The sequence below is a fragment of the Pungitius pungitius genome, chromosome 4 (assembly GCF_949316345.1).
Source record: "Pungitius pungitius chromosome 4, fPunPun2.1, whole genome shotgun sequence".
NCBI classification, from domain to species: domain Eukaryota; kingdom Metazoa; phylum Chordata; class Actinopteri; order Perciformes; family Gasterosteidae; genus Pungitius; species Pungitius pungitius.
Window position 1 is genome coordinate 13,869,488 of NC_084903.1, and position 13,960 is coordinate 13,883,447.

At 39.6% G+C, this 13,960-nt stretch overlaps 1 protein-coding gene across 3 annotated transcripts in view; it reads right to left on the minus strand.

Annotated features, from left to right (window-relative positions):
* Nucleotides 1-353: 353 nt before the first annotated feature.
* tcf12 (transcription factor 12) overlaps nt 354-13,960 on the minus strand; it is a 57,619-nt gene continuing 44,012 nt past the window's right edge. For 2 of the 3 annotated variants that reach the window (XM_037486284.2, XM_037486293.2), the window contains exons 13-21: nt 11,682-11,814; nt 8,862-8,935; nt 7,277-7,348; nt 6,596-6,787; nt 4,644-4,752; nt 4,381-4,543; nt 3,837-4,081; nt 3,206-3,359; nt 354-2,674 (exon numbers count right to left, since the gene is read on the minus strand). In XM_037486284.2, coding sequence (XP_037342181.2) covers nt 3,217-3,359; nt 3,837-4,081; nt 4,381-4,543; nt 4,644-4,752; nt 6,596-6,787; nt 7,277-7,348; nt 8,862-8,935; nt 11,682-11,814 — 1,131 coding nt within the window. In that variant the 3' untranslated portion in view covers nt 354-2,674; nt 3,206-3,216. The remainder of the gene's footprint in view (nt 2,675-3,205; nt 3,360-3,836; nt 4,082-4,380; nt 4,544-4,643; nt 4,753-6,595; nt 6,788-7,276; nt 7,349-8,861; nt 8,936-11,681; nt 11,815-13,960) is intronic. The other variant, XM_037486300.2, reaches the window with a different exon arrangement.

A 13,960-nucleotide genomic window follows, 5' to 3' on the forward strand; every position in this document is an offset into this window, starting at 1 on the left:
CCTTTGAAAAAAGAATGGCTTCATACCGGACATGTCCACAGCTGTTTTACATTCTGCATGAGTCTAAATGTTATGAAAATAGGACCACAGCACATGTTGAGGACGCTGCTATCACACTTTATTAAAAAATAGAAACATGTATTCATAATACTTGTTTTACAGCCTACAATGGTCCACTGATACTATTTTTGAAAATGAGTTACAAACTATAAAAATATCATATTTGGCCTAGGTTCACTGTAGAAATGTCTTTAAAAACAATGACGAAGTGAAATGAACACTCCACTTCCCACTTCATCCTCCTTTGCCTTGAAAATAGTATTTTCAGAGAGAAAAATAAAAGGACATACAACTTAAAAAAAGTGGCATTTTTATTGCAACATAAATGTTATTTACATTGTTTTTCTGTTGAAAAAAACAGAAAATTCAAATTCTTGTTGCAGTTTTTTTTGATGTGCATGGACAATACCTTTTCATCTGACACAAGAACAAATCTTTAATCAATCAACAGCGAGATACTGAAAAATAAGATGACGGTCGTCAGTTACAGAAAGTGGAGCTCGTACGAAGCCTTTTGAAGGACTCGACTACGAGCAACGATTTAGATTGTTCTTGAGATGCCATTTGTGTATTTGTAATAATGTAATAATGGACAGGCTATTGAAAATAACCCTACGTTTTACTATCTAATATAGTAAAATAAAGTAAGAAACGTTTTACTCAAAACTTTTGCTTTCAAAAATCTAGAAAGAGTAATATTTAGAATTTAAGAAATATTCTTACAGTATTATTGTATAAAAGACTAACTACAGTGAAAAATAAGCCAAATGTTTTTTTTTCTTTCAGTTTTCTTTTTTTCTCATATATTATACAAGAGAAAGCAACTTGTAAAAGAGCAAAGTCTAACTTGGCAAAAAGAGGACCAAAGAAATATTGCGAGAACCGTAAATTAAAACTGAAGCAGGAAGTGACATACTATTCCTTCAAAGTTCGCCAGCATGAACACAAGCTTGTAATTACTGAAACAAAGAACTGAGCCACATTGAGTCAGAAAATACATGAAAATGCTTTTTGTTTTTTTCTGCAAAACATTTTGAAATCATAAACTTTAATGTAAACTCTTGATGTGGCGTCTTTTATTCAAATTCAGTCCCCTTTTCGAGAGAATATAAATTCTGAATGTGGCAGCCTTGTTTAAGGTGTAGATAAAAGATGAAAGAAAATATTCAAAGAAATAAATGGAATATAAAGCAAGTCTTAAGACCAAAGAAAAACATATAGAATGAAATAAAAAAATTCAAGATATGATTTATGTCTTTAAGCATAAAAGACAATCCTATTAAGTGTTTCTGTTCATTATTGTGCTACGGTTCTATGATATTTAACAAAATGCACATAAACTATCTCGTCTGGCTTAATGTATGTTGGATGAAACATAATCAAAACTGAACAGTATAGTTGGAAGCCGTAAGACATAACTTGTTACAAGACAAATATGTATAACAAAAACTTCATCAAGAATAACTGCTTTAAAATTGTACGGTCTTGAAATACTAACAGAAAAATAATTGAGGTGTTCATCAGGCAGGAGAAAGTGTAATCATAGTCATTTTTTAAAGTAGTGGAACAATGAAAAAACAAGCCAATTCTGTGCCGATGTCAGGAGCATCTAAACGAGAGATGTCACTGCTTACATTTAACAATACATGGCAAAGGGACAGGCAAAAAAGTCCCATTTATTTTTAAGTAAGACACTAACAATATGCCGGGAATGCTAAGGTTTGTAAATAGGTTACTTTATTTTCACTGTTCACTACCAAGGAAAAAGGAACACGACAACATCCGAGCTCTCAGTGAAACTTGAGTTTACCATCCGCCCGTCTCCTGCATGTTGTTTGTGCTCACGGAGTTTGGACAATCATTCTGCTGGTTAGCAGCACAGGAACCGAACCGAACTACACAACCAACGGTAGTTTTAGTAACACATGTGGCCAGTGGCAGGATTAATACGATTATATAAATATTATGCATTTTTTTTTAATGGGGGCTGTATTTCTAACAGCTAATGATCATTTTCACTTGGGTATAAATCTCCCTCTGTCCAATAAATTAATCTTCTCCGTGGCCAAATGTTTTCCCTTCATCTGGGACTTGCCAAATATTTGCCAGGGTGTAGTGCTCAGTATTAATGGTGATCCTGGCAAACTATAGATCAACTGAAAAGCACCGTACTTCTCTTTGCTCAACTTTCCCTTTAGACGTAGACTTTATAGCTCAATAACATAATAAATAGAAGAAAAAGAAACAGACAAACAAAACGGTTGCTGTTACAATGCATTAGTCAATTCGGTTTAGGCACATGGCAATTTCCTCTAATGTTTGGAGGAGATTGCAAAGTCTCTGATTGTTCAGAAGCAACACTTCTTGCAGACATTGATATGTGCTGAGGATCTTTTTCTTTGAGGTGGGGAGAAATTTGCAGATGGAAAGTGGTCGGAGGGAGCCGGGCGCCCGGCTCTTCTTCAATCTTTTTGGAATCGATTGTGTCAGACTCGTAGATTTGCTTCGAGTAGTCGTTCTCCTTCGATTGGTGTCACAAACTGTGAGTCCTGTCTGTCACTGGAAAGCAAGGTCACCGACTCGACGGGACGGAAACGATGTGAGTCACTTTGATCTGGAGACAAAGGGGAAAATAGGCTGATCAGAGACAAATGGATCTGAAATAGAAATTTCCTACAAATCTTCTGGGCACATTGACCACCTACGGTTGACTATTAAGTGCAATTGTGGCTCTTCCACTTTTTATAGAAAAGGTGAGTAGATCTGAAACACTACATTTTATTGACGACCATAAACTAACCTGTAGGTAATTGATTACCCACAAAATGTTTTTCATGCAGTAGTGCCAAAGATTAGAACGTTCCAGCTTTGTCAAAAACATGATGCTTTTATTGGTTTATTTTATTGGTACACATAACATCTTTGGCTTTTTGGACAAGCAATTTGAAGACGACACTGTATAATTTAGGAAATCGGGATGGTAAAATGTACCATTTTAAAATGTAAAAAAATGTAAAAATGTAGATATCAATAAAAAGTATAAGGCCACAATGACTGATTGATAATAGAATTGTTTGAGGAAACAATCTTCAAAGGAATCAATATTGGGAACAGCGGTCGCTTGCAGCCTCTGAGTTGGGCGTACCTGTCTGCTGCTCAGAGGTGACCCATGGGGTTAGATGCGTCCGTCAGGCCTGGATGCCCCCCTGTGTTGGCTTGTTGGGGGTCCCCGCAGCCCTCGGTGACTTTTTCCTGCTCCCTTCTCTTAAGGCAGGCTGCTTTGGGGTTCAAATTGCGCTCTGTGGGTTCGGAGAGACAGAAATCTAACTTTTCTGCCACTTTTCTTAAAACAATGAGAGCTTTGATCTGTTCCTGTTCCAACATCTTACTTCTCAGTGAATGAATTAAGCATTAAGTGCATTGTGACACCATTTTTGACTTATCAAAATGAATATCTACAAATATAATGGTACAAACAATAATATCACAGGCCAGCATTTTTCCACTCTTGAACAGATCCCAGCAGTTTCTGTACTGCAGTGAGAATCAGTATCCACATTTAGCAGATATGTCAGTGACACAGCACCCTATAAACCAGACTGCAGCTCTGCTTCTCATTTGTCCTTATTTACAGTATCCACATAAACCGTGATACTAAATCAAAATGACTGCCTGGAGGAAGATCAAGTGAAGCATTTCAAAGAATCAACAGTGAGTAGATTTGATGCAGCTTCGGCAATGATGAATGAAAAAGCTTTCATTAGCTGGATGCTAACCTCTGACTTGATGCTCCAGGTTAAGTATGACAGCCACGGCTTGATGGAGGATGAGCAGCTTAGTTTGGGGCTTCTCGCTTTTCAGGTGCAGCTGGCACATGCGACCCAGCTCCTTGAAGGCTTCGTTGATGTCTCGCACCCTTAGGCGCTCGCGGGCGTTGTTCGACATCCTCCTCTCTCGCTCACGTTCGGCCTTCTGCTCCGGATTAAGGTCCTCGTCCTCAGTGATGCTTTGGGAGAAAGAACTGTTTTCGAGGAAAAGTCAAACAAAAACAAGAACACCGTTATTTGCAAGAGAGTAGAAGTCTGAAGATAGAAACATCTAGATCTCCATATCAACCATTTCACTTTTATTCAGAATTATTAAATGTACTATCTGAACAGATTAATATTGTTGATTGTAGACAACGTTTAGGTTACTGCTCAAGCTTTATCTTTGTATTTTACTTATATAATATAATATAAAGTAACATAATCAAGATTATACTAAACCAAATATCACCTTTAGAAGTATGTGTTGTTTTGTTTGGTTGTATGTCCTTACCTGGTACGTGTTCCTGCTCTGGGTGTCCTCACATCTCTCCTGTCGCTCTCGTCATCTGATTTTTCATTTATAGAGAGGCTGTCGTTCATGTCATCCTTGTCCTGTTTCTCCACCTTCAGCTCCAGTGAAGCAGGCAAATGACCAGCCAGAGCTGAAGCGAGACCTGCAGCCCACAACGTCAACAAAAAACACAAGACATCACACACATCAAGTGTCAGTCACACAATGAGTTGGAAAGACTGGAGTGGGGGGGGGCATCGGACCTCTGAAGGTTTCCAATTGTTGGTGAAGTTCTGTGCTGGATGTGGAGCAGGCGCTGGGAAGACCGCCATGGCTGTTGTTGAGACTAGCAGCCTCGTCAGGGTGGGCACCCTGTTGCAACACAAACAGGAAGGACATCGTCAGGAAAGGAAGCAGACGCTGTCTTTGGAGCAAGAGAAGCGCAACTAATACGTGCCTAAAATGGAGAATTAAACTTCAGTGCAGATATATCCACACAGGTCAAATGTTCAGTACATGCCAAATAATGGTGTGTTTTAAAATCTGTAGAGACTGGAAGAAAAAATATTTGAAAAAAAGAGAAATTACCATTTTTGTCATGTTTAAAATACCTTTGTGTTCTGCTTAAAAAAATGTCAACCTAAACCAACTCAGCAGTGAATAATTCTTCCTTATTTTGTTGATATTCATAAGATAAAAATGGTCTAGTTCCATCGAGTTGCACCACAAAGACCCTCCTTCCGGAGGAGTTTCAGCACATGTTCTTGAGCTATTTCAATTTCCCCTCTGGGAACCCGAGAAAGGCGGGGAAACCATCACTGAGGGTGGAGGGTGTCCGCTCCGTTTCTCAAAGGAATTTGATCCCCAGTCACTGTTGGCCTATGTTAACCCCGCCACCCCGAGACCCTCCCCTTCTTCACCACTACGCTAATCTTTGCTGTGCTCTCAACAGGTGTCCAAACAACTCTTTGTCTGCGGGAGGAGGAGGGAGCCGGGGCTCTGGCAAGAAAAGAACGCTGCTATTTTCATGGCCGGGGCCTGATTACCATACAGCTGAGGACCTCTATTTGGGCGGACAGCGGGTTCAGACACGTTTTGAGCAATTCAGATTTCCTGGGTTGTAAGAAAGAAGTGATGAAAAGGGGTTGGGGCGGGGGGGGGGGGGGTGGGGTGTCAGCCGGAGTAAAAAGCCTGTGTCTGTGCCCCAGCGAGGCCGGGGAGCTCTGTCTGAGTGGACTTCGAGCCACACAGGAAGTGCTGTGTTAGCGCAGACACAGTATGTTCTATCTCCCAGTCGCAGTTGGTCAACATCACTCCCACAACCCAGCTCTTTGTAACAAACACATCAAACTGAACTCTTCTGACAACCACAGGGGGATTCTTGTTAGGAGACAAACCAAGTCACTCTGAACGATCCAACGACTTCAGCACAAAGAGTGAAAGCACCAGAGCCTTGCAACACACAAGAGACATTCAGCTCTATTCAAAAACTGTATACAGAATAAATTAGAGTTGACGAATGAGATTTGAGAGCACAGACCAAAGACATAGAAAGTCCTGATTAACGGGACGACCAAAATTAGTTGGATCTTGAAATTGAATTGACAACAAATCACAAAAACACCCGTAAAGCACAACTAGAGGACATTGTTTTCTTCAGAGGACTATTGTTGATATTTATGATGCATTTTGCTTCCAGTATCATTGCAGATACGTAATCTGAACTCTTTTGTTAGTGTGTCAAAATTGTTATTTCCATTCCACCTCTGGATCACATTTGGACGAGCAGCTTTCCACAGCAGCTGTTTTCAAATCTCTTGGCTCTTTAGAATGAAATACTTAAGATGAAGTCACGATTCATTATAAAAGCTGCATTGTCCTGTTTCTCAAGCAATTTAGAGCAAAATATACACTTCGTACTTCTCTCCATTTTTTTCTCATTTCTATTTGCCCCTTGTGTATACAGTCCCTCTCAAGAGCAGCGCTCGTCGGGTCCAGCCATGACACTTATGGAAAATATGTCGGGGTAAATTCAACTGTTCATGTGAGGAAAACGTCGTAGTTTTTACACATGGCAGCGAACCTGTTTTCAGCAGTAGGCGCTGTGAAGTTTAAATCAGCATTTAGGACCACACCAATGTTTCCTCCTCTGCTTTTTGCAATATGTCCACATGAAAATAAAGCATTTGTGCGCATTTGTGCGAAGGTCTCCTACCATCGCTGCCGTCCGACTCGGAACCAACGCGGAGGCAGGGAAGTTTGCCCCGGGGGCTGCGATCGGCCCACTTTGTGCCTGTCCCAGCAGACTGTGTAAGTCGCTGGGCAGAGAGGTCGTGGAGCCCACTGCATGGTTCCTCAGAACGAGGATTGCATCATCCAGTCTGTCCAGACGATCCTCCATTCGGGACTGGGAGGACCAGAGGGTTTGAAGAGGGAAGGGTTAGGGAGAGGGAGAGGGAGAGGAAAAGCAGGACAAAGAAGCTTAGTATAAGCACATTAGGACAAAACATTTGAAACACTGATTGTACGGTGTGGACTTTAAAAAGGAAAAAAAAACACATTCGAAACACAAGATAAAGAAGGCAATTTAAACACAAGATAAATTGAGCTGTTTCAGCTTGAGTTGTAAAAGTCAAACAAATACCTTCATTTCTGTAAAACTGAATAATTGACAAATGTGTTCTTCAACAATGAATTTAATCTTTAACATTAGAATAACTTAAGCTGATTACCGCAAGCTGGAACAGCAAAAACACAACATGACAATACGTCAACAAAGGCAAAAAAATGAAACTGCAATACACAGTGAGGTATGTGGACCGCAAGTCAAAAAGAAAATGAGTGATGCAAAGACGCATGGGACAAGTAATGAGGAAAGAGTCTCTTGGAAGAATACCTCGCAGACATCCTTTAAGAAAGACATGGCATCCTGGAGATGCTCATGTAACTGCTGATGAACTCTGTTTTTCTGGTAAAGTCAAATAAGAATAAGACAGGATTATGAAAATAGATCAGTTTCTATAAGTACTGGAGACAAACTGCGGATTGAGATTTTTTTTGCAGAGACACACAGACAAGAAGGGCAGGATTTAGAAGGAAGCACACAGATGCTGACCAGCCACTTTGTAAGGATGTTTGCCCTTTTAAAAACCACGTCTACAGTATTGGTCTCTTCTCCTCTTCTTTGTGCATCGTGGCATCTTTACATTTAGGTAAATGTCACTCTAATAATAATGGCTGCCTTTATTGGTTAACAGTATCCCCTTAAAGGATATAGTTATTATGGATACTAATTCAATGCATTGTTATCTTCATTATATCCACCTGTAACATTCCACATACTAAAGTGGAACAGCCACCTTAAATAAAATATTTTGTGGATTATGAAGCTGGATATTTTACAGAATTTAATACAAATAAGTCTTATATTCACTTACAAGATATGCTTGTCAAAAAGTATTTTTTCCTTATCACCACTGAAAAGTCCTTCTACTAATGTTTATTTGTCCTCTACCTTTTACTCTACTGTTGGCCCTGCCTTTCAACAACAAGTCAAACAAACTAAGATAAAAGCCCATAAATATATGACCAAGATGTTTTACATAATGTCAAACAAGACATAAATTGAATTTTGTCCCCACATTAGTCTTATCAGCATGTAATTGTCAGCTTCTCTGATTCAATTCACGTCCATTGTCAGCCTCACTTGTGTACACTTTATCTTCAGTGGCCATGAAGAGGCCAAACAATGCTGGAGACAGAAAGCGAGGAAACATCTAACGAGGTGACGTTCAATTCCCTCCTCACATGCAATTGGCTTTTTGTGATAACTGGAAAGATTTGAACAATTTGATGTTGTGTCCTGCATTTGAGGCAGTTTTAAACAATAGGTGTGGAATATCTAGTAGTACGTCCCAGAAAACCTTTTTAATAGATTTTACAAAACAAATACAGCCGAATGGGTCTTGTTTACTGTTGTAAAAACATGGCTTAATAAGTTTAATGATAAATTAGAAAATACTTGAATCTTTCTTTGACTTCACACCAAATGCTGTTTTGTTTTATTTATCTGTACTATTACATTCATATAATTTAGATTTAGCTATAATATACTCCCCAGCAGCAAATGTAATTGCCTGACATTTGCTTCGGGTAGTAAACTGGATGAAAGCTGATCTGCGGTTCTGGTCGCATGGCATCGAAGGAATCCCAGAGAAATAGTTCAGCAAGCAGCTGCCACCCCAACACCAGAGACCTGCACTAAACCCATCCCCCAACTGTCATGCCGGCCCTGGCCCTCGCAGTGGAGGACAGATGGCAAGCCCCAAGGGACAGGTATTGTTCAGTTTGGTTATCCCTCTACCCCCACCTTCCTCAGCAAAACATTTGTCAGACAGGAATCTCCCTCTGATGCGAGCTCACTCTTTCCTGTGTAACGGAGCCAAAGTGAGCATCTATTGTGTAAGCGGGAGGAAGCTTACCAGTGAGTGAAGAGAGTTCTCGTAGGTTGGAGAGGGGGGGGTTTGTCCGCCGGCACGGGGCCACTGGTTGGTACCTGATGCAGAGAGGAAGCGGTTCGTAAAGAAGTCAGCATTAGCAATCCTCTGATGGGCTTTCAAATCAACACGGCTGATGGCTGTATCCAGCTCCACTGGGAGCATTAATACAAAAGCTAACTGTTAGCACACAATAACACACAGTCAAAACACACCCACATCAGGATTTTCTGGGCTCTGATGTCGTATGTAGGATACCTTTGATCCCTTATTCCTCACTTGCATCACTTCCTGATGGCTGGACTACGTCCTGACAAACAAGCAAGCTTTTTTTAATAGAACCCTCAAACCTAAAATGTACACTGCATCTGCATATCAATTAGAAAAACTATGAGAGATACATTTGAGAGATCTGATATCGGACTCTAGCTTTCCTCCTCACTTGCTCTTTCCTGGAAACTTTGAGTCTCGTAACACATCCGAGTGATTTAAAACATGCGGTGTGGTTGAGAAGACTTTCAGCTCACGGCTCAAGGACTCCGATGAAGAGAATATGCCAAGCATTTGAGGTCTATAAAGCTCTTACAATACATTTTCCAATGAGGCAGAGTTATACTTATATTCTTTTCAGTCACACTTTGATTTGACTGATGATGCAGTGCCATGTTTTCAACTGCACACACATCTGGCTTTAAGTATTTAATTTACAATAATACATCGCAGGTAGCCCATGAATTATATTCTTTCCAAATGAAACGTTTGCATTTTAATCATGTCATTTAAAAAAAGAGAAACTTAAGACAATTCGCTCTTGATATTATAATTTACCTTTGGCTGGAGGAACTTCCCAGTGGATTTTGTACATTTATTTGAGCCAAAAAGTAAATCTAAGGGGACTGAACCAGAAAGAAAGTTGATTTTATCTGGTGTACATTAGTGCTAGGGAAAAGGAATCCACATCTGCTTTTTGAAAGCTAAATCATCAATGTAACCTGCCTTCCATTTGCATTGTCCAATCAAAAAACCTCAGTAGACAATTATGACCCTTTCCAGGTTATTCTAAGAATGGGATGTCCAGCCCAGTGCACCTTCAAACTCAACCCCCATCCCAGTTAACGGAGTCAAAGCACACACAACAGATGACTTCCTTTTGGTTTTAGAGTGAATAAAAAAAAATCTATCTTCTTATAATAACAAGGCTACAAAGGGTAACATTTTATTTGCGTCCCATGTGTGAATAGACTGATCCAATGTTTGTTTGCTTTTACAGATCAAATTTATTTGGTCAGAGAAAACATACTAACTCAACATGGTTTTCCAAAGCAGCTCAATAATGCTGACATTGAAAGTAAAATATATCTGTACAGAAGTTTTCATGTTTACTTTTTAGATTCACCCTCATCCCTTAGATCAGACTGTAATTAAAAAGCAATTAAAAATTGACTTTGAAAAAGGAAGTAAAAATCTAGGTGAGTGAGCCTCTACTGGCTGGCTCCTATGAAAATGTGGCTCAGCTCTCTAATTGAACAATCCAGTCCTGAGTAATGTGCTGCTTACTGGTGTAATCTGAGTGATGAATGGATTTTCCACATCGTCCTTTTTCTCATCCCAGGAGCATAATAGGATTGAACAATTAGCGACACAATATCCATTTCGTGAAATACCAGAAGTATCCATTTTCCAGTATGTGTTTTTGTTTTTCTTCCATGCATAAGAATTCCATTAATTAAAATGTCCACTGAACTTGACACATTCAATTTAAAAACTTTCATGATGAACTGGACTATAAACTCTATTTTCTTTGCTGCCAGGTGTGGTGGCATGCCGGGCTGCAAGAAGGTCAAGAAGGAATCTCCCAACGTGAGGCCGTCATAGTCCTCATTATCGGCTGAGTCACAGCTACCCTCCTTCATCCATTGGCAGATAAACGAGGCCTTTTGCAGCTTGGTCTGTGTGTGTGTGTGTGTGTGTGTGTGTGTTGGGGACAACAGCTGTCCGTGGGGCAAGGCAACAGCTGAGATGGGGGGGGGGGGGCATACATAGAGACAGCTGTCACCACTCCGTTACAGCACATGACACAACTGCCGTTTAAAACAACATGCTGGGCTTTCCCTTAGCTCTCTCGCCCCTCGTTCACTTTCCATTACTTTCTTACCTACGTCAACATGTACAACCGTCCAAATTCCTCTTATAGTGCATCAGTTACTGTAAAAAACACACAGTCTATCAAGAACTGGAACCTCCACAAGGCGCTCTTTCAAATGCATGGGTTGAGTTTGTCTATCCAGGCTTGTCTATCTACCATAAACAATTTAAGAAGACATAAAACATAAACCAAGAACATGTGGAAAAAAGTATTATGTAACGATTAATCTACCCACAAAAATAGAAATAAAAATATCAACAACATCAGAAGCTTCCCAATCCATAAGCATGCTAAAAGCTCAAGTCATTCCAGGACTTGCCATCAAGATTCCTATCCATCACTTACAAAAGGAGTCTTTTCTGAGTCAACAATTAAAAGTAGTAGTATAGTAAGGAAAAAGAAACATTATAAATAAATACCAAGATATAAATGTGCTAATCTGCCATTATTAAAAAAAGTGTAATTCGACACCATTTGAGCGCATTGTCACTCAAGCTGGATCAGTATATCTTTAGTAAAAGCATCTCTTCCCTTTGCTTGACATCTATGTTTCTTCTCCATGGAACCAACAATACATTACATACAATTAATAAACTTTCTTTTAAAATGGATTGATGCTTTCAATGTTGGTGCGATTATGATCCTGCAGTGGGATTTACCTGGCCTTCCAGACGTAGTCACCACAGAGCTCGCTGACGCAGCACCTGCTGTGGCTGTCAAAGGTGAAGGAGAACCCATGGGTGTCGAGGGGTTGGATGGAAAACTACTGCTAGTGTGGTCCGGAGAGTAAATCTGTAGAAGCAGAGACCAAGGGAGGAAATTAGCATTCATCCTTCATCAGCAGCAGCAAGAGAAAGAAATAAAATTAAAATGTTGCATCAATTATGAAGATTTTAACAAAATTAACCATAAACTTTACTTTGATGTCTTTAGTCTGTTTCTGTATCCACTTCTGCCTGGAAGTCAAAAATACTACCTTTAAATATTTTAAGAGATTTTGATTTAAACTGGGACAGGGGTTGTCGCGTAGAGACTTATCTAAAACAAGTTGTATATTGGCTTATTTAATGAAATTGCACTTTCTTGTTTCTTGTCCTTCTGAGTTTGTATCCCTATGGTTGAAATGCACTTATTGTCGCTTTGGATAAAACCGTCAGCCAAATGTAATGTAACGTACAGACTGTAAAGCCCTCAGATGCAAATTTGTAATTTAAGGTTTTGTCTATAAAAAAGAAAATGAATTGAATGGAACTGGATAGTAGACGGACACTAAATATATTTAAATTACCAAATTTAAATACATTGTTTATACCACAAAAAAAAATACATGTAGCTGAAATGTTCATATATAAAAAGGTAGTTCGCTGTTCAGCCAACAACAGTAAACCTCAAAGAGCCGCACAAGATACTGTATTGTGAACCGTACATAAAAATCTAGTATGATTCAAATAATACGTTTCTGTTTGTTTGTAAACTCCATGAAGAGCTCAACTTTGCAAATGCCTAAAGTAGTTTAAGTTATTTCATCTTTTTTTCGACATCACGTCCACGTGTCCATCCTTTCTTTGCTGGTTACATACAAGGTCATCGAGTTTGAGGTCGACATGTTAATCACAAGGCAACGAGGAGATTACGTCTACAAAACGTCCACAGGGATTTCACTTGTTTAAACAAATGCTGGATTAAAGCACAAACACATCCCTCACATCCCTGATTTGTTCCCCTCCTGTAATAAAAGGATATTGTGACATAGAGGGACATGCCTCAGAGAACTCTGGGTATTACTGGTGGATCCTGACTAATTAGCAGAGAAAAGAAAGCAGATCCGAAGAGATTTCTCCTCAAAGTTAGAATCAAATTGAGCTTACAGGAAACCGTTTGACTTCTGTGAGGAAGATAGAATGCGCTCGTTATAAATAATCTCCTTATTCAATCTTGATCTCTGGGCTTAACATTTTCAATCAACTTGGAGAATCAGGACGGAGGTTACAATGAAGTGTAGAGGGGGAGCGATAGACTAAAGGAAGAAAATAAATACAATTTACGCTTTTCTACACTGAGCACAAATATATCCCAATATTTCTCAGTTTCTCAGAAGCCAGCTGTTTATTACCGGAACGTCTGACCCGACAATATGTGACTTTCTATTCTTTTCACTCCCTGTCTACTACCGTTCCATTCAAAATGAAACATGGCTCATTTTAGTGGAATAAATGAAAGCTCCGCCTCATCATCAGTCACGCTCCCGCAGGCGGCATGGGGCCAATAAGCACGGCCAATTTAAAAGGACGAAGAACAAAAGCTCTACAATGGGCGGCCCGTGGAGTTGAGCCACAGCAGTTATAAACTCCCCTGTGCCCCCTGCTTCATCCACCCACCCCCACCCCAGTCCAACCGTGTCCATTTCACTCCCTCTTTGTCATGCTAATAGAATTGAGTCTGCAAATATAAAGGACTTAATTTGTTATTAGCATTGCCAAACTCTCATAGTTTGTCTTTACACGGATGAGAGATATCCCTCCTGAAGGCGCAGCTCTTCTGCGAGGGCGTGTACAAAGAAACATTTTACAAACTCCACCACCAGTGTCAGTGCACACATTATGTCGACGCAACATTATTAACGCCATCTAAGGAAGGTGTAGACTGTTAAATTCCTAGGAAGCTTATAAAAAAGCAGAATTAAAACAATTTTGATGTGAATTTGGTCATAACACTATTCCAGAGACATGTACCTGTTTACTAAAATGTTGTTCAAAAGTTAAATGTTAAACCTGTTGATGGTTACTCTTAAGTTTGATTTTATCGTTATTGGGCAAATATCCTCCTTGCACTGATTGATACTCTCTGCAATCGTATTTGGAATGGATTGTATTGTTAAATATCTTCTTTTATACTTTAAATATGTTTTGATAGAACTTTAGGGCCCTGTTATACACCA